This window comes from Zonotrichia leucophrys, chromosome 4A, assembly GCF_028769735.1.
Source record: "Zonotrichia leucophrys gambelii isolate GWCS_2022_RI chromosome 4A, RI_Zleu_2.0, whole genome shotgun sequence".
Taxonomy (NCBI): domain Eukaryota; kingdom Metazoa; phylum Chordata; class Aves; order Passeriformes; family Passerellidae; genus Zonotrichia; species Zonotrichia leucophrys.
Genome location: NC_088174.1, coordinates 3217998 through 3241527, shown reverse-complemented (window position 1 = coordinate 3241527; position 23530 = coordinate 3217998). Strand labels below are relative to the sequence as shown.

The following is a 23530-nucleotide window of genomic DNA, read 5'->3' as shown; positions in this document are numbered from 1 at the left end:
GCAAAGCTGAGTCTTTCGCAGCCCTTTTCTGCTACAAACAGGTCCCAGAGAAGCCCAGCAAACCACAAGACAGTGGCTCACACAGCCTCCAACCTGAAACCACCTATGTGTCCCCAGCTGTGCTTGAGGCACACTCAAGGTGTTTGAGGAGCTCCCTCAAAGCTCAGCAGAAGTTCAGCACCTTTTGAAACACATTTCCTCACCTCCCAGATGCCACATGTGCCATTATTCCCAGTGCAAACATGAATGTCAGCACACAGAGCTTTGCAACTTGTGTTTGCCTACACTTGAACAAGAGTCAATAACCACCAACTGCACAGAAAAGTGCACAATTCTGGGATAGGCAGGGAAACAGAAGCTGAAACTTCCACTTGTAGCCTTTGCAGAATAAGTAATTTTTTCAGGAAAATAATAATTCTATTATTATACTATTAAAGAACTGTTATTTCCTGCTCCCATATTTTTGCCTGAGAGCCCCTTAATTTAAAATTTATAGTAATTTGTAGGGGTGGGGAGGGTTTACATTCTCCATTTCAGGGGAGGCTCCTGCCTTCCTTAGCAGACTCCTGTCTTTCCAAACCAAGACAGTCACACAGAAGGCAGCAGTGCAGCTGCTCTGAGAGGAGTGCACATCACTGCCATGCCAGCTGATGGCATTCCCCTTTAATATCAACTCTCCTCCAGCTCTGGATTCCCCCCAGGCAGATATCCCTGGCAGATATCCCAGGCTGTGAGGAGCTGTCACTCCTCTTGCAGTGGTCATGCAACTGCTCAAAGCCTGACACAGAGCCAGGACACCTCCCTCTCCTGCAGGCACCACTGGGCTCCACACGAGTCCCAAACATAAGCAGATGCCTCTGGTCTAGTTCAAACTGGAAAACAGGGTCAGACTGCAGTGACACAGCTACAGAGGAGACAGGAATTAAATGATGAAGAGCATTATATCTGAGGGACATTTAACCTGACAGCCAAATCTTTCATGACCCTCATTCCATGAAATTTATGACAACTGGGTTACTGTTGAATATTCTGGAGGACACTGAGACCACAAATCCTGTGGAATAAAGAACATTAATGCAAAATGTAAAGCTCACCCAGACTAAATGCCTACACAGGGATTTGCCCCAGGCTTCCTCTGCCTTCCAAATGGAGCAAAATCTTAAACAGGTCACAAGGTAGGGGAGGGTTTAGGGTTTCAATCAGCACTTGTAAATATGAAGATGTTTCAGCTCCTGAGACAATGGATCATTTTCCAGTTAGAAGCAAACAAAAGCTGGTGCTGCAGAAGTCAGAACCCCTGAATTCTCTGGCACCTTAGCCCTGGATAAATCACCAACCTGCTCATCCCACACACACCCCAATTTGAGAAGTGGGGAGACACTTGTTCCATCTATTCCTATCACTGTATCATTCCAGAACACAGTACTGCCTTATTTCCTGGACTTTTCACTTGCATGGTGATAACCACCCCTGAAAAGACTGGAAAACTGGTGAGAAGAGTGGAGAATGGGGCCCATGGCATGCAGTGTTTCCTGGGAAAAGGGCACTGGGCTGTGCAGATAAAACTCTCTACCTTCAGCCAGGTAGCTGACCTTTGGAGTTAATGGGAATTTAATCAGTGGACTGGGACACGGGAGGGGTTTCTGGGGAAGCAGATCAGCAGCCCTGTCTCACGGTGCCTTTCTGTGCTGTTTTCGTGGACACAGACCAGCTCTGTCTTCACAGAACATCAGGGTGCAATCACAGCCCTCTCACAAAGAGAAGATGCAGATGAAAGCAGAATCAGGGCTTAAAAAACACAGGGTCATACAGGGAAACCAGGAAAGCACATGATAAAAGTCTCATTCTGTAGGATCAGACTATTTTCCTTTGTGAATAGCTAAAGAACACTGTTTATCTCTGAAGCAAACTTACCCACTCCTTCCTCACATGCCTGCCTGCCCTGCTTGGGGGATCACTGCTGTTTGTTTAACACTGACAAAGATGTCCTTGAGATTCCATCCTTTCTGCAGGGTCAGTGAAAAAGTTCACACAAACCCGAGGTTTAGTTAAAAATAAGACAAAGCATCCATTCAGCAGCAGCCACAGGAATTCCTGGGTATTTTCAGGCCATGCTGAGCAGGACCACCACACAGAGGCAGTGTTAACCAGGACAGGTGGCCAAGGACTCCCCTCTTGGCAGAACACAGCTGCCCCCAGACCCACTTCAGCCTGGCAGAGGCTGAAATTTTTTCCAGGGAAAAGAAGATTTTTTTCCCCAGGAAAATCACAGGAAAAGAGCAGGATGATGCTAATATCAGTGGGCAGAAAGAATGTTCACTAACAAGGGGCAATGTTTCTTACTCTTTTCCCAACAAACCAGCAGGTTTTCTCCACAGAGAGTCTCCCCAGGAAGCTTCCTGCATGAGCTGAAGGGCTCTGGAAGATGCTGCACCTTTGAAATGGTCATGCTCAGCTCAGTTATTTCACAGGTTTATTCCAGAGGAACTGGGGTATTAGCAGAACCCAATGTTCTGAAACACCAGCAAAGGATTCACACACCAGGAGAGGCTTAGATTAGATACAAGGAGGAATTTCTTTACCAAAAGGGTTGTCAAGCACTGGAACTGATTGCTGCTGGAAGTGGTTTTTTAGAGACCTGGTGCTAGGGACATAGTTTAGTAATGGACTCAGTAATGTCAGGGTGAGTGTTGGACTCAGAAGGCTTTTTCAACCTGGAAGATTCTATGGTTCTGTGTTGTTGGCATCAACACCAGAATTCACCCTCTGAACTTCGCCAGGGACTGGTGGGATATGGTTCAACATCTCAGGAGGGCCAGGTGAATTTGTGCTTGGTTTTATGATAAATGATAATAAAATTTATGTGAATAGAACATTAATTCATATGTGAGGTTTCCTACATTAAAATCCTGTTTAATGGGTAATAATTAAATGCAAAGGTAATCACTGATCTACAATTAGGCTTCAAAGCACTGACCACCCCCTTGAACAATCTCACACACACAAGAATGGCCCAAAATGGCATCCTTGGCTAGAGTTTAGCTCTTGCTTCGCATCTTTTATGAAGAACAAACACTCTTCCTGACCTCACTGTGAATGGTTGCACAGTAGGAGGGGATGAAAGACTCCAATAAACAGGAAGGTGCTCAGAAATAAAAATAAACCCACAGACTTTGGAATGTCTTCTTTTTCTTTCCCAAATTACTTCTCCCCATTCTTTAGTCTCATGTCTTACTTGGAAAACTGAAATGAGAAGCAGGGAAGCAACCCTTGAACTGCTCACTAAAATTCCAGTAGAGAAGCTACTGTGAGGAATGAGCACCACCAGGAAAGAAGAAGAGAAGCAAAAAAGAGAAGCAGCCTCAGGCCATCCTGGCAAAGAGAGTCCAGCCTTGGTCAGCCTCACCTGCTGTCCCTGTCACAGAGGACACAGAACAGCCCTAGATGCATATGAAGGGCATCACATTGGCATCATGTTTTCCAAGGACAGACACCCAAGTCTGTGCTTCTAGAAGATTAACTCCAATCCCAAAAGTGGACATGGGTGAAGTAAAGGAGTGATTCAACACGCTTAAGGGCAAAAAATACTGCATGCGTCTAGCTGGAGGCTTCCACTGTCCTCTCCATTACACTTGTCACAGTAAGAGAACAGATGACACTGATGGAAAGCCAGACTGGGAATGGGTTTGTGTTCTTCCGAATTGTTTGCTTATGGCTGTGAACCGATTTAAAAATACGTGTGAAGCATAAAACCTCAGAGTAAAGCAACTGACAGACCACAGATATAGGTGGTATTAATGATTTGAAATGCTTACTACTTTAGTTACAATTCAAAGCAAATGACATATTTGTTTTCCTGTTAAGATGCCAGTAAAAGTGGCAAATAGATACAAGCATTTTTGGTTGCTTACAGATAATAACTGATCATTTGGCACAGAAAATCGCTGGTGGGTAATTGTGGTTTTATGCAAGTCAGAGACAAAATACACTGTGAATTCAGCACAGCCATGCAGAGACCAGAGCTGGCATTAACCAACAAAGGAGAAGTCTCTATTCTCTCTATATAGAACTTGCTGCTAAGTCTTCACCAGAACCAAACTGAAACAGCTGAGGGAGAGGGTTGCAATTCAGAACAGAGCAAAGTGTTCCAAATTGCAATGCAAGTTGTTTCTATTACCATCTGTATGGCAGATTATCTTTTGTCAAGTGGGCAGTTTGCTTGATCTCTCTCTGAGTGACCACAATCACTCCTCCCTCATGGAGGGGACATCTGCTGATAACAGCTACTGAATGTCCCTGCATGGCTTATAGGAACTACAGCATCCCATTGGGAGATGTGAGCCCAGAGGGAGGAGCCAAGCATTCCTACCCAGATATAATCTGGAGATTCTGGAACACCAGCACAGCTTCTCCACGGGATTCCCCAGAGAAACAGCAGCTGCCTCTCCTTCCCCTGGATCTTCAGAGGAAGAACACATCCTTCTCTACAGGATCCTGTTCCAGCAGAACCAGCCCTGACACTGCAGGAGGGCTGAGCCACAATTCCAATGGGACTGCTGCCAACACCCTGACCCACAGGGTGTCAGGCTGGGTTCTGGCTCTGTCAGTGTTGTTCTAGTGTACTGCATTGTTCATTTTATCCTTTTATTTTTTCCTTTCCCTATTAAAGAACTGTTATTTCTGCTCCCATATTTTTGCCTGAGAGCCCCTTAATTTAAAATTTATAGCAATTGGGAGGGGTGGGGAGGGTTTACATTCTCCATTTCAGGGGAGGCTCCTGCCTTCCTTAGCAGACACCTGGCTTTCCAAACCAAGACACCAAGTTTTGCTCAGACCCCTCTTGGTGAAAGTGTCTCTGCTGGAGGAGCCACCAGCAGTGCAAACACACCCATCCATTACCTTTGGCCGCTTCCATTCCACTTTCCCTGCTGCTGCTGAGTCGTAGTACAGGGATTCATCCGAGGCTGGAAACTCGGGGTCCTCAAAGAGGATCCCCTGCTGGAGGCACTGCCCTTTCAGCTCGTGGTATCTCTGATCTCGGAAGAGCTGCACTGATGAGGACATCTTCTGTCTAAATAAGATCAACATTGGACAAACCATGAAGGCTCTTGAAAGCCCATAGCCGATACCACTCCCTGGTCTTGAACAAGAGAGCATGTAACTTGTTCTAAATAAGGTCACTGATTTATTTATAATAAAACAAAAAAACCCCAGATTATAAATTAGATTAGATTAAAGACTGGGAAAGTATAAACACAAGAAGATCTTATAGATAAGGATCATATTTTTGTCTGAACGGAATTCTTACCAGGAAAGAGCCCAAGTCAGGCACAAGCCCAACATTTTGCTTTGTCTAATTGATTGGAAAGGTAGCAGAGTGAGGCTTGGCTCTCAGTCTGCACCATGTGTGAAGGGCTGGGCCATCTTCCTGTCCTACATTCTTCTTCTGGTCTCTAAAGCTCAAATTATCTACTGCAAATCTTGTGCCTAAAAAAACCAAAACCAGATTTCCACATTTCTCCATCTTAATTTAAGTGACAATACTTTGGCTTGTACTATTGTCTTTGAACTTTATGTTACTTTTCAGAGAACAGATTTCCCAGAAGTAGAAAATATTTGCAAATAATTGACAAGAACTAAAAGTATCTTAAAAAAAGACAACAACAATAAAAAACCCAAACAATGTGTTTCAAACCATAATTCCCAGAATCCTGATTATCAGACTTGGCAGGTTTATGGTCGCGCCCACAGAGCTCAAATAAATTGCTTTAAAACATTTTACAAATGAGGAATCAATTACAGAAATCACTCAGGATAGTTTGAAATTTGGAGGACATGAGGGAGTCTATCTCTACTTCAAGAGAGAGAGAGGTGAGAGCATCTGAGCTTACCCTGTTTGGAAAGGTCCTGTGTGTCAGTTCCTTTCCTCTTCCTTCTGGACACAGGCTGGAGTTAGAGATGTATCTCCCCTTCCTTGCCTACAGCAACAAAAACAAATGCAGGCTGAATTAACCAACATCCTGGTCTGGAGCATGGCACCACATGGTCCTGGCAGCCACCCGCTGTGTCCAGCTGCAGGGAGCTCAGCTGGTGCTCCTTGAGCCACCTGCAGCACAAATTGGATGAGATTCCACAAATCTGCAGGAAACTAAACCAAGCTTTTGCAGGTGTGTAAGTGAGCACAGGAAGAGAAATACAGAAGAGTAATGAGGAACACTTGGAAATGTCAAATTTATCGTGGTCTTTGTTCTTGTGAGTGAAAGCGCTTTGTGGGTGCCCCATCCCTGGGAATGTCCCAGGCCAGGCTGGATGGAGCTTGGAGCAACCTGGGATAGTGGACCGTGTCCCTGCCCAAGGCAGGAGTGGGACTGGATGGGCTTTGAGATCATCTCCATCAAAGCCATTTTGTGACTCCATTGCTTTCTGCTTAATTATCTCCCTCAATAAAAACTCTCAAGGCTTCTCACTTGGCAGGTGGCTTCCCAAGACAGGGCAAATAGATTTGCTTCCCTGTCACAGACATCTTTTTATGAAAATCCTTTCCTTAGGATTTTTCCTCCTGAGAAGTTGAGAGGCCTCAGGAACAAAATGTAAACAATGGTTATCTGCTGCTGTGGAATGCAACAGGTGCATCTGTGATTGGTCTCAGAGTTGTTTCTAATTAATGGCCAATCACAGTTAGCTAGCTTAGACTCTCTGTCCGAGACAGAAGCCTTTGTTATCCTTCTTTCTGATTCTATTCTTAGCTTAGCTAGCCTTCTGATGAAACCCTTTCTTCTATTCTTTAGTATAGTTTTAATGTAATATATATAATAAAATAATAAATCAGCCTTCTGAAATATGGAGTCAGATCCTCGTCTCTTACCTCTTCCAAGAACCCCTGTGAACACCATCACACTTCTCCCCATAAACCAGTTCTTCAAATTCAAGTGTAGAACAACTCGTCAATCTTACAGAGGTACCTCAGGGACCACAACAAAATAGTCTGACTAATTTGGGTGGGATATAGATTATTTCATGATAACTGGCATTCTCGATCATTAAAAATTCCCCATGAGCTATCTAACATTCTAAACCAAGCCTATTTGCTTTTAAAATAGCCCCTGGGTGATGAGGTTTCTGTCACTGCCTAATTCATTGAGACAGGTCTTTCATGACCTCATCCCCAGCCCTTTCTCCCCACCTATCTGCCAGACAGGAACGTGAGTCCTTCCAGGATTAACACTCCATTCTCAGTTGATGACTGAAGCTCCCAAACTAAGAAGAACACTCCTTCCTGCAGCTGGGGCACCGGGTAGCAGAGCATCCCCTGCTCCACACCCACAGCTTTACCCTGGCTCAGCTGGCACTCCAACCTTGCAGCGCTGAGGAAACACTGCAGGGCTTGGCAGCTACTCTGCCATGTGACACAGATCAGCTGGGCACAGTGGACTAAGAAACACAGCCCTAAAAATACTGTACCCCAGCCCAGAGACACTGTGGTTCTGCAGAGAGAAGGGACAGAGGAGAAAAGGAAGGGGAAAAACGTTGAAGAGCTGTACAGGTCACCCAATCCTCTGGGGTATCAGCAGAAGTATGGTAGGTCTCACCTTACTGAGCTTTCAGCCTCACAGCTTTTAAGTCCTTCTCTGCCTCTCTGTTTTTCCAGAGAATTTCCCATTTTGATTAGGAAAAGGCATTCAGCAGAAGAGTGAAGTGGAGCTGGTGCAGAGTCCCCTCTTCAGCCTGACCACAGAACAATCTCAGTTTTACTTACAGTTTATTATTCTCGGAGATGATTCCTCTGCCAGAGCCAGCCAGAGCACAGCTAAATCCCATTCAGCACTGGGCAAATAGCAGCTCCTGGCCTTAGCAGCAGCCATAAATTAAAGGGACATTCACTTGAATTCCAGATATTCACCAAAGCATTAAGGTAAGCTTTGAGTGTTAAACTTCCCAACAGTGTTTCTTTACACTCACATTTCCCTGTCTTAACCTTTCTCTCCCCCAGCTGCTGCACAGGAGATCCAAACAAACAGCACTGACTGTCCAGACAGGCGTGTGAGGGAGAACTACACCCTCCTTATCCTTGAATTCATGCAATAAACACACGAACCTGAACAGAATTCACCTCCTCTCATCCCAGTTTGGTTACTCTGTGTGACCAAGTGACATGCAGGGTAAAAACCCAGGCAGAGCAGTTATTGCAGCTGCTAAGCCCAGCCATCCCTCCCACTCCCATCCTGGCCCAAGGGGCTTAGGAACAGCAGGGCTGGGTTTTTCCTAACCAAACCCAGCAGTTTCAGCCCCAAATCCAAGCAGCTGCAGAGGGCCCTTGGCACCAGACGAAACTCTCTGCAAGGAGGAGGCTTGGTGTGTTGTAACACATAAATTCTATCACACACCCCACTTTGCTGCTCCAGCTGCAGGACTCCAAGGAATTTCCATGCACAGCACCAGGACTAAAAGGGCAAAGTGCATTTCCAGGCAGGATTTAAGGTCACAGTTGGACAAAACATGAAAATGAAACTGCTTCTTCCTGAGAATCCTGAGTTCAGGCCCACATTCCTGCTGGTTGAGGAGCCCCTGCCTGGGAAGGCCATGGAGGGATGCCAGGAATGATGCACTCAGCATATTCCATGCTCTGGGGCAGCCTCCCAGGCTGAGAGAGCTGGGGTGCCTCAGCCTGCAGAAGAGAAGGCTCCAGGGAAACCTTAGAGCAGCCTTTCAGTTCCTAAAGGGAGTTTAGGAAAAAGAGGGAGAGCAACTTTTCACATGGGCAGAGAGTGATAGGACAAGAGGAAGTGGTTTTAAATTGAAAGAGGGGAGGTTTAGATTAGGACACCAGGAAGAAATTCTTTCCTGAGAACTGGCACAGGTTGCTCAGGGAAGCTGTGGACTCCCCATCCCAGGAAGTGTTCAAGGCCAGGCTGGACTGGACTTTGAGCAGGCTGGAAGATATCCCTGCCCAGGGTGGTGGGATGAGATGAGCTTTCCAACCCAAAGCATTCTGTTATTGTACAAACCCAGTTTGAGGATTATTGTCCATTTGCAAGTACCAAGTTGTCACCTTAGCAAGACTAACAGCCACACCTGGTTCTCAGGTTTCTCTTTTGTACCTGCAATTGTGTGATGGTGTTCACAGGGGTCTTATGTTGAAGGAAGAGTGTCATAGACATCTTTTTGTGAAAATCTTTTCTCAAGATTTTTTTCTCTTCTGAGAAGCTGAGGCCTCAGAAACAAAATGTAAACAATAGATATCTGCTGCTGTGGAATGCAACAGGTTGCAGGTTTGATTGGCCCATCTTAGATGTTTATACTTAATGGCCAATCAAGGCCGAGCAATCTCAGACAGAGTCTGAGCGAGCTGCCTTTTGTTATCATTCTTTTCTATTCTATTCTTAGCTTAGCCTTCTGAGAAGAAACTCTTCTTTCTATTCTTTAGTATAGTTATAATGTAATATACATATATCATAAAATAATAAATCAAGCCTTCTGAAACATAGAGTCAACATTCTCATCTCTTCCCTCATCCAAGAACCCCTGTGATCACCATCACAGAAGAGACGAGGATCTGACTCCATGTTTCAGAAGCCTTGATTTATTATTTTATGATATATATTACATTAAAACTATACTAAAAGAATAGAAGAAAAGGTTCTCCTCAGAAGGCTAGCTAAGCTAAGAGAATCAGAAAGAATGATAACAAAGGCAGCTGTCTCAGACTCTGTCCAAGCCAGCTGACTGTGATTGGCCATTAATTAGAAACATCCACATGAGACCAATCACAGATGCACCTGTTGCATTACACAGCGGCAGATAATAATTGTTTACATTTTGTTCCTGAGGCCTCTCAGCTTCTCAGGAGGAAAAAATCCTAAGGAAAGGATTTTCCATAAACTATGTCTGTGACACAGTTGTGTGCCTGTCTTGACAGCACACAAAAACATCCCAGCTCCAAACTCTGCTCCTTCAACACTGACTTCTCAGCAAACCTCAAAGCCACTGTTTGGAACATGAGAGCAAAACAGGGACTCAAGTATTTCACTGTTTGCAAATATAGTTTTGTATTTTCCCAAACATCTCTGTCTCCAGAGTTTGCTTCAGAACAATCAAACCAGTGAATGCCTCCAAAAAAGCAGCCCTGCAGCCAAAAGCTTTAAATTACTCTGAACTGGGTTTCTGTTAAACTAATTAAAGGAACTTCCAGATCTCCAGCTGGAAAAGGTTATTGCTCTTTCTTGCTGTGCAGAGTGATCACAGGTCCTTACAACACAGTGACTTTGCAAATCTGTATTAAGTGCAGGGGAACTTAAAGCAGTTGAAAGTCTTCCACTTCATAAACATTGTGGTTTCATGATTTTGGCTATTCCACTGCTACTGCTGCTGTAAAAGCATCTCTTCTAGAGAAATTTACTCATCCAAATTCTTTAAACAGCCCGACATTAACTGGGAGGCTTTCTGCTGGACTGGATCTCCTGTCTTCCTCTGCATAAGCCAATAAAAATGTATAAAGTCAGTGTTAGATCCGTGTTGTGTGGATGTGCAATTGTATTAGTAAGAATATATTCAATGTTGATCAAATTTGCTGCACAGGATAATTTAATAGCCCCCTGTCCAGTACAAATGACTGTGATCCAGGGTTCTCAGCAGTTTTGGATGGCAGTGCTCTCCCTGACTGGGTGAAACACCAAGTTCATTGTGTGCTCTGGGAATGCCATGATTATGCAGTATTAGCCCTTCTTTCATGCAGTATTTGGGTTTTCCAACAAAACAGGGTTAGTTTGATTACAGCCTCTGTAACTCAGGACTTTTATAGGCATATAAAGAAGGTTTCTCTGTTAGCTCAGCTCAAGAATTAGCTATGGGAAGGAGACACAAGCATTTGCCTTCTTGCAGAAACAGGACCATGCCAACCCTGTTCTGCCGTGCAGTTTTGCCATGCTGAAAATTGAGAAAGAAAACCACGTATTTTCATCTGGGAGTATCCCAGCCCATATCCTATCACTTCTGAGCAGGAATGTGGGGGAGAGCAACTGGACAGCCCACAAGCTGTTTGCTTTCACAGACAGCATCACGGCCTGGCAGAATCAACAGGCTATCAACCAAAGTTTTTCCACAATAAAATTAATTACAACATTTGTACTGCAACAGCACAGTGCTTAACCAGGTTCTTCTTTCACATCTCACTAGGATAGGAGAGGTTGTGTGGTGTCGCAGACATCTTTTATGAAAAATCCTTTCTTTAGGATTTTTTCCTCCTCAGGAACAAAATGTAAACAATGGTTATCTGCTGCTGTGGAATGCAACAGGTGCATCTGTGATTGGCTCATGTTGGTTGTTCATAATTAATGGCCAATCACAGTCAGTTGGCTTGGACAGAGAGCCGAGCCACAAACTTTTGTTATCATTCTATTTTCTATTTTATTCTTAGCCAGCCTTCTGATGAAATCCTTTCTTCTATTCTTTTAGTATAGTTTTAATGTAATATATATCATAAAATAATAAATCAGCCTTCTGAAACGTGGAGTCAGATCCTCATCTCTTCCCTCATGCCAGAACCCCTGTGAACACCATCACAGTGTGGTACTTCAGAATTCTGGGGGTCAGAACTCAGACTGCACTGCAGAGGGTGGGTGCTGGGTCAGGACCAAGCTGACATTTCCTAAGCCCAGGAGTGGAGCAGGAGCTCTGCCAAGAACTGATTTTCACAGCTTGTTCTCTCTCCATCTCTCCAGTTCTCGGTGAGATAAAGTGCAAACTCATTCTGACCCTTCATGATGGGAGTACAGAAGAAAAGAGCTGCTGAGGAAAGCTGCCCTCGCAGGTGAGTGTGCCCAAGGGGGAGCAGCTGCACCTGGCAGGAGCAGAAACACCCCAAATTTGTAGGGCTGGCTGATGGTCAGGGGGTGTGGGATCTTTTCAGCTTGAGAACAGAGTGATATCAATATACACCTGTGATTGTTCAGCAGTACAATGCTGACTTCATGGTCAAAGCCATTCAAAGCCCTGGCAGAACACACTCAGAGGGGATAAACTCTGGCTGGACTCCGTCTCTCCCCTCCTTCCCTTTCCCATGGGAGTTTATCCACAGCAGCTGAAACACTTGAACTGCTCGCTCTCCCCTCAGGCAAGGGCAAAGATTTAAAAAGCAATGAGTTTAAATCATCAGAGCAGACTTGTGCCTCCACCTGACTTCCAGGTGAAACCTCCAACAAAACCCTGAAATTCTTAAAGATCACTGCAAGCAGAGACAAAACCTATGGCTCCTTTCAGGATTTTCCAAATTGCACAGGTGTCCTCATGTTTTAAGAAACCTTGTCCTTCAGTGGCTTCTAGTATAGCCTCAAAATCAGACATATTTTCAGTTAATATCAGAGAGGTACAATTCCAGTTAGAATTTTTTAAAAAGTTCTATTACCATCTACTATGGCAATGGTTACAATTAACCTTAATCCAATCAAGTGATCTATAAAAAGCTCTGAAGAAAATGCAAACAGCATTGTCACTTAATTCATTCAAGCCAAGGTTTTGTGCTGAAACCACTGGAAACAGCTTTCTTCAGAATTCCAGTAGCTCTCCATTCTGCCTTTTCATAAAAGTTAGTTTAAATAAAGAGGGTAAAAAGAGATTGCAAATTAATCAGTAACTCCTTATCAGGCCACTCCATTATTTTATATACCCACTTATCAATTATTTTAGATACAGTATAAAAATCTCTCCTTCACAAGAACAAGGAAATAAAGTAAAAAAAAAAAAAAACACACGAAAACCCCCTTGAATTTCACAGTGAAAGAATCCACGGAGAGAACTGACAATATTTTGGAAGATCAGAGACAGGGTGGCAAATGGAATTATATGAGCAGAGATCAAACCACACTTTCTCAGCCTGGCCCCTTTCTTTGGAATAACTGCAAAGGATGCCTGTAGAGAGAAGAGTAGAACTGGTTATCCCAGAAGAAAGGAGAGCACCCACGCTTTAGTAATAAATCCTGCAATAAATTTGGCTCAGAGTTGGCACAGAGCTGTGACTTTCTGAAAGAAATGTGACTTTCTGAAAGAACTATATATTAAACAAACTGAAGTAATCCAAGGCATTTTCTCCCTGTGTTCACACAGAGTTTCCATTCCTGGTGACAAAGGTGTTAATCAGTAAACACTGGTCAGGCACTCACCTGGCTGGGGTCAGACGCTGCTGCTGCTGGGGCACATCCAACTCCAAAGCAGCTCCTGCAAACAGTGATCCCTCGGCTTCTAAACGTGGAATTCTCTGGGCTGTACCACAATCACATCTCTAGGGGTGTGTGTGTGTTGGGATAACTCTTCCAGGGATGTCCCAGGGAAAGCTCCGAGCTGACCAGAAGTGCAGAGGCTCGTGCGCTCCTGACACACAAACCATCAGTGTGGCTGTGGCTGGAACTGTGAATGAACTCTTAAAGAAGGAGATAAGGCCAGGCTGTTTGGCAAGAGTTGCAGGGTTTGTTTGGATCTTTAATTTTTGGGTTGTTTTTTTTTTTTTTTTTTTTTTTTTTGTAGGGAAAGAAGCAGATTAATGTGCACCGTGAAAAAAAAAAAATTTACATTCCTTATTAGACTGCACAGCACTCATTCTTTTCTCTCTGTCCTAGTAAAGGAATTGGTATCACTTCATGGGGGTAACAAAGTTTAGGACACAGAAAATAATACATTTCTTGGTGCTGTAGCAAAATAAAAAGCAGGACACAAAGAAATTCTCAACAAGAAATGGTTTTGGAAAAACAAGCTTCTCTCCATACTTTGCTCAGCCTCAATTTCCTCTTGGGTAAATCCTAAACAGCTGGGTTAATTTGACTTCATTTTTTTTTTCTGATTTGAGGACTATAATACCTTTATTTTGCCATTATGTGGCTTTCATTTGTATTTTAGTAAATTTTTGAACAAGCACCATTTCCAAATGCATTACAAAATTTCATCTGTACCATAGTTTTATATATTCTCCCCAGTTTTCTTCCTCCATTTAATCCTCATTTTAGTATAACTGGTCTAAGTTTACAAATAGGTTTGTTCCTTCCCCTCAACATTATTATTGAGCAAATTTCCTAGAGGAGATTGGACCTCAGGGGATGAGTTACATCCACAAACTACTCTGAAGATGATTAAGCAGTATCACAAATTTCTGTACTGCAAGGTTCACCGCAGGACTATTTGCTCTTTTACCCCAATTCCTTTAGAACTCACACTGAAATTTGGACTCAAAGTCCCTGGAAGCTGCCACTACAGTTTTACCATTTCATGAGTAAAAATGCCTTACAAACTAAAGCCATGTGTTTCCAATTCCTGATTGAGTAAGTAGCCCAGAGTTCAAATCATAATAAAAAGCTGATGCCTGTACATTACACGCACACCGTGATTCATTTGAACAGCTGAGGGAAGAACATGAAAACTCCCACAAGAGCACAACAAAATTCCACTCTCTGAGCTGACAATAATATTCACAGCTTATAAGAAGTGTTCTTGCAGTAGCTGCCTGTGCTTTGATCCAGTGCAGAACAAAACCATGAGAAGTTTTTGATGTGAGCGGTGTAATCCAAGAGCTGGATGGGATTTGTCTGGGCTGAGGAGGAGCTCCTGCTGGAAGTCTTGTCAGAAACAGAAATTCCTTTGGACGGGCAGCAAGATGAGCTACACAGATGGCAACTAATGGAAAAGAAAAACACTGGAAAAGAGGTCTCAGTTATTGTGAACCATTTAACCTTACACCATCGTACCTGAAATCCTTGAATGCACCCTGCAGCCTTTAGCCTCCTTGATGGATGTGTCACCTGCTCTGGACTGTTTCCATCCATGACTGTGCTGCATCTCCTGGTGTCCCCAGTTTTGTCACTGCTCTCCTGCACAGCCTGCAGGCACTCCCTGAGCAGTGCCCCACCACAGACTTGCTGCTTTCCAAACCTGACTCCTCCTGCACCCTCAGCAGCAAACCAGAGCCAGCCTGGTTTGTAAAGAGACACCACAGTGCAAGGAACCACCAGAAATTGCTCCTTCACAAGGTTTTCTTTCTTTCTTTTTTTTTCTTTCTTCTTTTTCTTTCTTTTCTTTTACACATCTGCATGTTCAGCACCTTGAGCTCAGAGCCCATCACACCTTCAGAAATTCCTGCCCGTCACCTTGCACACACACCCCACTGCCAGGTTCTTGTGTCCCACCAGAGACATGTTCATCTATTATTCACCTAATTTCAATTTATTAATAAAGCATGAGGTGGTTTCCAGCAGAGATTCAACTTAAATTCTACATGTTTACCCTTTCTAATTTAAGCAGTTTGAATAAAGAAAAGCCCAAGAAATCTGAAAACTAAGCAAGATTCACTGAAAATTTTCAGAGCTGTGTGTCCAGTCATGCCTGATTTTGCTCAACAACAGCATTTTGAACCTGGATTGCTCATCCTTCACATTGTGGAATTTTGATGACAGGTTCCTTCCTGCTTTGTCCTAAAGCATAAATGACATGAGGAGTAAGGGATCAGTCCCGGACTGGTGGCTTGCTAGCACTGAGTTAAAGGAAGACAATCCCTAAAACAAAACTCACCGAAGGGGCTGTGCTTTTCCCCGGTCTACAGCTGTAACAGAGGCTGAATGTGTACAGAGCAGGCTTTATCCCCCAACTACCTTAACCACAATGAGAGGAAAAAATTCTAAAAAGACAAGGCAGCACTTCCCGCAGGGTTTGAAGTGGGGTTTGGAGTTATCTTCCAGGCAGACTGGTCACAGGGGGAAGAAGGAGCAGGGGGACAGCCCTGGAGCGAGGGAAGGGCCCCGGGATTTATTTCCCGGCAGGACACACAAAATGTGAGCCCGGGGAGGGGGAACGCGGCCGCGAGGTGGCGGCATCAACCAGGGATGGGAGAGGCGAGGGATGGGTGAGAAAAACAAGGCAAGGGAGAGGGGGAAAAGGCAAGGATGGGGAGGGAAAGGCACGGGAGAGGTGGAAAAGGCAAGGGAAGGTGTGATAGCTGCCTTGCCTTACCTCACATATTCTTCCCTTGCCTTCCCTGCACCCCTCGCCTTTCTTTGCCAGCCCAGCCCCACCATGAGCTCCACCACTACAGCTGCTCTCCCATCCCAACCCCACAGTTATTTCAGCTCCAGCCTCACAAGCTTTACTTCACTGCCACCTCAGTTTCCACTCCAGCTCCCCACTGCTGTCAGGTGAAGCTGCTCCAGGTCCTTGGCAGCATCTTCATTTTATCTCCAGTCCTTCAGTCCCTACCCTGGCCCTGTCCCACAGGGGTTTCACCCCCAGCCATGCCATGTTTATGTCTTGCCAGCTGTGCTGCCTCAGCTCCAGCTCCTCAGCTTCCCTCTGCCTGCAGCTAAAAGCTGCTCCTGGTTCTCACTGCAGCCCAGAGCTGTTAACAAGGACACAAACCAGTCACTGCCATTGCCACTTCAGTACACTTCTCTATGCGCTGTCACACCCATCCCAAATGGGCTCTGCTAATGAGACCTGATCCCAAACACACACTCCTTTCCATCTCACCCCAGATGGCAACAGGGGCAAGGAACAGCTCTGAGCCCAAGGTTTCCCATCCCAAAATGTGCCCTTGGGCTGGTTCTGAGCCCCAGGAACCCACCCCTGGGCAGCTCCATCTCCTTCCCTGTGACATTTATTTCAGCTCCACGTGGGTTTGGGTCTGCCTCCAGTGCCAAGCCCTTATGTTCCCTGTGGTCCCAGTCCTACAACCTTTATTTCATAAACACTACTCATCTAGTAAAAGAATAAAAAAAATACAATAAAAATACTCTATTGCAAAACATTAGTGGAACATAAAAGCAACATAATAACAGAAGAAAACAACTTTATTGCTTATATTTTTAATATTACTTCAAGCTCTACTGGGCCACATCCTGCAAACTCCTCATCCAAGGACAACTCTCCCCACACAGGCTCTGCACCAGCCTCCAGTGGCACCCAGGGTTAGGCTTCTGAAAACCACAAAGCCCAGAGCTCCAGGCACACTGCAGCTGCAAAAGGCATCCCAAGGGGAGCACAGTGGCTGTTCCTTGTCCTGTTCCCTGTTGCTGGCTGGGGTGAGATGGAAAGGTGTGTGTGTTTGGGATCAGGTCTCATTAGCAGAGCCCATTTGGGATGGGTGTGACAGCCCATGGAGATACTGAAGTGGCAATGGCAGCGATGGGTTTGTGTCCTTGTTAACAGCCCTGGGCTGCAGTGAGAACCAGGAGCAGCTTTTAGCTGCAGGCAGAGGGAAGCTGAGGAGCTGGAGCTGAGGCAGCACAGCTGGCAAGACATAAACATGGCATGGCTGGGGGTGAAACCCCTGTGGGACAGGGCCAGGGTAGGGACTGAAGGACTGGAGATAAAATGAAGATGCTGCCAAGGACCTGGAGCAGCTTCACCTGACAGCAGTGGGGAGCTGGAGTGGAAACTGAGGTGGCAGTGAAGTAAAGCTTGTGAGGCTGGAGCTGAAATAACTGTGGGGTTGGGATGGGAGAGCAGCTGTAGAGGTGGAGCTCATGGTGGGGCTGGGCTGGAGCTATGGCAAAGATCCTGCTGTGAGAACTCACCTGATGGCAGTGGGAAGAAGTAGAAGGAGCTGAACGGGCAGAGCTAGCCATGAAATAAAGCTTGTGAGGCTGGGATGTTATCATTATATTGCAAGAGTTCTATTGTCATTACATTGCAAGGGTTCCATATTGCTAGAGTTTTGTACCTCCTTGATGTTTCTTGTAGGCAGCTCCTGTAAGCACTGACTATTCCCAGTGCTTGCAGCAGCCATCTGACACCAGTTCCTCTGAATCCACTATTTTATAACACTGTTCTTATTGGCTACAGGTGTGGCCTGTTAAAATCAGGCCTGCTCTTAATCTTTAGTAATTGGTTCAGCTGCAACTCATTGGGGGATAAGATTGCATTTTATACCACCTTCATTCACCCATATTGTGTACTCCCTACACTGGGATAGGGACTAAGGAGCTGAAATCACTAGTTCTTCCCCACTTTTCTGGCAGTGAGGGCCTTGGCAGTGGAGCAGGACGGGTGTTTTTGGGGCACACAGGACACATCCCCTGCTGCCATTCACCCTCTGTGTGGGCAGGCATCAATCAAGCTGAAAAACACACATGAAGAGAAAACTCCCTGAGGGGCTCACAGAGACAGGAGTTCCCTTCCCTTTGAATTGCCATTCGTATTCCAAGTGTTGTGTAAACATTAAATATTTAAAACATTGCCTGTAGCACTCTTGTTTCGCGGTGGGATTTGGATAACGCCATTCCTGTCTCAGGGTCATGAGAAATGTGCTCAGGCTTAGCGTGTTCCCCTTCTCCATCAGAGATTCCAGGGCCTCCAGGAGCGCTGCCCCTCTCACACAGCCTGAAATCAGAGCCTTGTTTAATGCTGGCAGGAGCTGGACGGGGTTTGGCTCATGTTTGCCCTGTCATTCCTGGTCTGTGGGATGCTGGAACATTGTCCAAACCTCCCTCAGCATAGGAGCAGCTCTGCACTCCCAACACAACCCACTGCACCAAGCTTTAGGGTTGTTTTGCAGTGCTCAGGCCATGCTCCCTGCAGTTCTACATCTGCTTTGAGCACTGGGATGTTCTACCTTGGAACATGCCATTTTTGGTGGTGTGTTGATCATGCATTGCCATTTTTTTAATTTAGTGAATGTTTGTCTTCTTGCAGTTTCAGGTGCCGGCTCTGCTCTCACAGTGCTGGTGATTTCTTGTGTTGTTGTAGTTTTCCAGGTGAAACTCTTCACATGGAGCATGAAGGTGTGATTGCCCCATCCTGCTGAAGTTGTGATTATCCCCATCCTGCTGGTGCCTGGAGACCAAAGAAATTCTAAGCCCATTTTTGGCACTTGCTGTGTTTTGTCTGTGGTCCCAGGTGATTCCCCAGGTGACACAGAAACCTGTGGCCACATCAAGAGCTAAAATCTCCTCAGTTTTAGCCTCCTGCTCTAAATATTCTTTTCCTAGTTCTGGTGCCTGGCATTTAGATGATCTACTTTTCTGACCAGAAAAGCAGAGTATGGTGAGTCATTTAAAAAAATTAAGGATATTAAGGGCAGGCTTGGTTTTATGTACCTAAATCTGTGTCAAGGGGACAGAAAGGTGTTTTTTAGTTTCTGTTTTAATGGGGTATGCCTTGTGGGGACGCTGCACTGGCCTGTGTGTGCCTGGTGCCTGTTCCAGGGTACTTTGTCACAAAACACAGGAATAAGGGAATTGTCCTTTAAGAGGAGAGCATGGGAGGACACGTTTGTCCTTGTCCTCAGGTTCTCCAGCACGTAACTGCTTTCCCCCCTTGTGTCCCCTCCCCACCCAAAGCCTGACCCATTCATTGGCAGAGCTACAAAAGCTTGGCCTCATCTCCTGCACTGGGCTCCTGCTCCCCCTGTGCGTGCACAAGCAGTGCCTGGGTGGGCGACCTCATTTGAGAGCTGATTTCATTTTAGATCAGCTGTGTTCCTCCCCTCATGGATCTTACAGTTATCTTCCTCCCTGATGAGGGCTTCTTAATTAAAGCATGGACAATTTGTGACAGAATGGCATTTTCCGAAGATTTTCTTTCCTTCTTGCACAAATGTGTCTCTCTCCAGAGGCCAGGCTGGTCATGTGTTAATTTAAAATGAAAGTTTTAATGCTGCGCCCTGCTCTAGGTGGTGCTCACTTTTCTAAGCAGCACTGGAAGAAACACCATTTACAGGCTGATTTGGCTGTAGATTATTCCAGGCTTCTGTCCTGTGCTAATTCAACCTTACGTTGGCACTGTGCCTTGTTTTTCAGCAAAACTGAGGCTGTGTCAGAGTGGCATCTTTGTCCCCCTCCTCTTCCCAAGAAGAGTAATCACTTCTCCTGTTCCACCAACCCTGAAGACCTGAGCAGATCCCAGGAAGGTCTTTCTGCTTTCCCCAGTGTTCTCTTCCACGGGCTGTGGCACTCACAGGACCCTGCCATGTCCCCAAATTCACCGAGGCCACATCAGAGAGAGAGGGAGCTGTGCTGCCTCCCAGCAGTGCTGCCCAGCTCAGCCCCTGCTCTGGCACACGGGATGATCTCAGTGGCCTGGTTTAACCCCATCCCCTGTTTAACCCCATCCCCTGGATTAACCCCAACCCCACACAGCCACTCACTCACTGCCTTCGCAGCCTGTGACCGTGTTCACAGGGGTTCTTGGATGAGGGAAGAGATGAGGATCTGACTCCATGTTTCAGAAGGCTGATTTATTATTTTATGATGTATATTATATCAAAACTATACTAAAAGAATAGAAGAAAGGGTTTAATCAGAAGGCTAGCTAAGCTAAGAATAGAATCAGAAGGAATGATAACAAAGCTTCTGTCTCAGACAGGGAGTCTGAGCCAGCTGGGCTGTGATTGGCCATTAATTACAAACAAACTAACATGAGCCAATCACAGATGCACCTGTTGCATTCCACAGCAGCAGATAATCATTGTTAACATTTTGTTCCTGAGGCCTCTTAGCTTCTCAGGAGGAAAAATCCTAAGGAAATGATTTTTCATGAAAAGATGTCTGCGACAGCAGGGGATGGGGAGGAGTCAGAGGGGTTCAAAATGGAGAACTAGTGGGTTGAGATAAAGACAGTTTGATGCATCAGAAATGAAGAAATTAATGATGTTGATGATGATAAAAGAGAATTACAATGTACAAAGCAAGTGATGCACAATGCAGTTGTCCAGCCCATGGATGGCTTTCCCTCAGTTTATGTGATAAGCATGACTCCAGATGGTCTGGAATATCCCTGGGTCAGTTGGGGTCAGCTGTCCTGACTGTGACCCCTCCATGCTCCTTGTGCCCCGAATCTCCTCACTGGCAGGGCATGAGAGGCTGAAAAGTCTGAGCACAGACACTGCTTAGCCATGGCTGAAAACAAGTGTGTTATCAACATTATCCTCACACCAACTCCAAACCACAACAGTTGGGGCTACTGGGAAGAAAATTAACTCTCTCCCAGCCAAAACCAGGCCAGGGAACTCTTAGTTAGGTCTCTCATGTTCAGAATATTAATATTAAAAGCTTTTGCACAAGTTTTTAAGGTAGCTAAAGATGCAGGTCAGGCTGATGAGGCTGACAAAGCACTGACACAGTTAAAGCAGTGCCACTGGGGTGTTCATCCCACTCAGGGTTTTCACAGCTCCCTGGAGAATCTCCTCATTGTTTTGGTCACTCCCATCCTGTGGGACACCTCTGCTTTAGAACATGGTCCAGCACTGCCTGGTGTGTTGTGTGGAGCACAGCACAGAGCCAGCCTGGGGTGACAACCTGAAAAATGCTTTTAAAATCACAAGATTTGATGGCAGATGGTGAAAGGGAGCAGCAGAAAGTGGGGCCAAACTCTGGATTTGATGGCTCAGGAAGCCCAAAATCTGAACACAGATGCTGAGCATCATTTCCAGGGATCTAAAATCCTCCTCTGTGTTGTCTTCACAAACAAGGAAAAGTAGAAGACAGCAGCCAAGGGGTTTTGAACCAGGCCACAAGTTACTTCAGTCCAAGCAACTGATACCACATAAGGGCTGACACACTTGGACTGAGACTTTCCAGGAGCAAACACTCTTGCTGCTCTGATGTACCAACATATTCCAGGATCCCTGATGTTCATTTCTGTCTAGATCCAGGCTGATGCAGCAGGAAGTCCAGGCTGTGGAAGCTGGATTTTTTGCTCTCACTGACACAACAATAAATCTGGAGTGATTCCATATGTGCCAGAGGAGTTCCTGCTAAGACAGCAGCATCATTTCCAATGGCTTGCAGCGCTGCTTGGGGGTGCCACACTACGAGCATTTAGATTCCCTTTTAATTCTCTCTCCAGAGTCCCTGGAATAGCTGTGATAGATGCATACAGCAGGTTTTTCAGAGCATTTTGCATGGGCAGGAGCACTTCCTCCAGGATTTTATTGACCTGATCCAACACACAGTCCCTGAAAGAGACACCAAGCTGCTTTGTTGTTGGCTCCTCGAGTGCACAGGGACAAGAGCAGAGAGTTTTTTAAAGCACTCGTTCTGCTTTTCTGATAACATTTCCTTCAGTTTCAGCCCATGCACATTCACATAAAGGCTGCCCTGAGTGTGGTTTTCTCCTGGTTTCATGATGGGAACTGCATATTTTCCACGAGGCCTTTCCCTGCAAACAGAACTGCACTGTCTGTGCTGCCCTGGCCTGTCCAGGCACCAGTGGGTGCCAGCACTTTGCCAAGAGGGGCCATGGGTTGGTGGCCCAAGCTTTATTGTCATTTCTCAGGGCTCACAGGGAAGAAAGCTTTTGTCCTCACTGTGGTTCTGACAGAGAGGCCAGGAAAGGAAAACTTGGAGCTTTGTCAGGCCTGTGTGGGAAGGCAGGACAAACACAGTGCAGCTCTCAAATGTCACCAAACTTCCCCAAACTCATGTGGGAATGCACAGGCCTTGCCCAGGCTCTGGGTGCCAGGGCAGAGTTCAGATGGGGGCCACATTTGGTGCTCTGAATCCGCAGTTTCATCTGCAGGGCTCACCCAGGGAAAGGGCTGCCCTTATTTCCCCCTTTTCTTCCAGAGTGGGACTCACATAGAGCTCATGCCTTTAGGAAAAAGGATGGGTCCTGCACAGGTTGGGCTGCTTCAGTCAGCAGATTTCTATCTTAATTAATTCAAAGGCATCAAATTCCCTCCCCAGCCTCTTTTTTTTTCTGCATTTATACAAATGGGGCAGATTTGGGAAAGCTGAGGTACCACAGTGAATGAGTGCTCTATAATTCACAAGTCACGGTCAACACACACTCGACAAATAAAAGCCTCAGAAAGGTTTTTATCGGCCTAAATATTGAAACCAAATTTTATTTTTTGAAAATGACATTACACACATCTTGCAAATGTACATTTAGATGAGAAAACAATGAGTAACAAATATTGAGAGCAAAGCTATAAAGTGGACAGGTTCTCTGCTGCATGGCATTGCATTACAGGAATACTCAGACCCGGGATGGTTATTACAAGTAGTAAAAACAGTTCACAACACCTCACAAAAATGGAATTTTTTCCTAGTCAAATCTTCTGACAAAAGGAAATTCTGTTAAGGGAGAAGAGCCATAGGGAATAGAGGTGTGGATCTAGGTACACTTTGTGATTTTGTGGCACGGCTTTTTGGGGTTTCTTTAAGTCCATTTCTCACAAAACGCATCTTTGTGCATGACCCCATCTTTTCCAAAGCTTTGCCCATTTTCTGTCCTCCACTGCCAACAGAACCACAGCTAACAAACAAGAAGCCCCTTGTACTCAACTCAGAGCTCAGGAGTGTGGAGAAGGAGTTCTTTACAGACCACCCCAACAACACAATTCCCATATCCCATCCCCACCCCCTTGCTGTGTATCCAGGAAAAATCAAAAGTGTGTGCAAACTCCGCAATTCAGGGGCCGTGGGACGCGTCCCAGGGACATCACCGACATCACCCCCACCACCAGCAGCAGGAGTGGAGGCCGCGGCCTGCGCCACCCGCGCCTCTTGCCTCAGCTGCAGAGGCCCAGCAGCGCCTCACGCTCCAGCAGAGCCGGCCT

General features: G+C 45.6%; 1 protein-coding gene across 2 annotated transcripts in view; it reads right to left on the bottom strand.

Annotated features, from left to right (window-relative positions):
• CAPN6 (calpain 6) overlaps window positions 1-13375 on the bottom strand; it is a 55445-nt gene extending 42070 nt beyond the window's left edge. For both annotated transcript variants that reach the window (XM_064713079.1, XM_064713080.1), the window contains exons 1-3: window positions 13155-13375; window positions 5892-5978; window positions 4900-5071 (exon numbers count right to left, since the gene is read on the bottom strand). In XM_064713079.1, coding sequence (XP_064569149.1) covers window positions 4900-5064 — 165 coding nt within the window. In that variant the 5' untranslated portion in view covers window positions 5065-5071; window positions 5892-5978; window positions 13155-13375. The remainder of the gene's footprint in view (window positions 1-4899; window positions 5072-5891; window positions 5979-13154) is intronic.
• Window positions 13376-23530: the final 10155 nt, after the last annotated feature.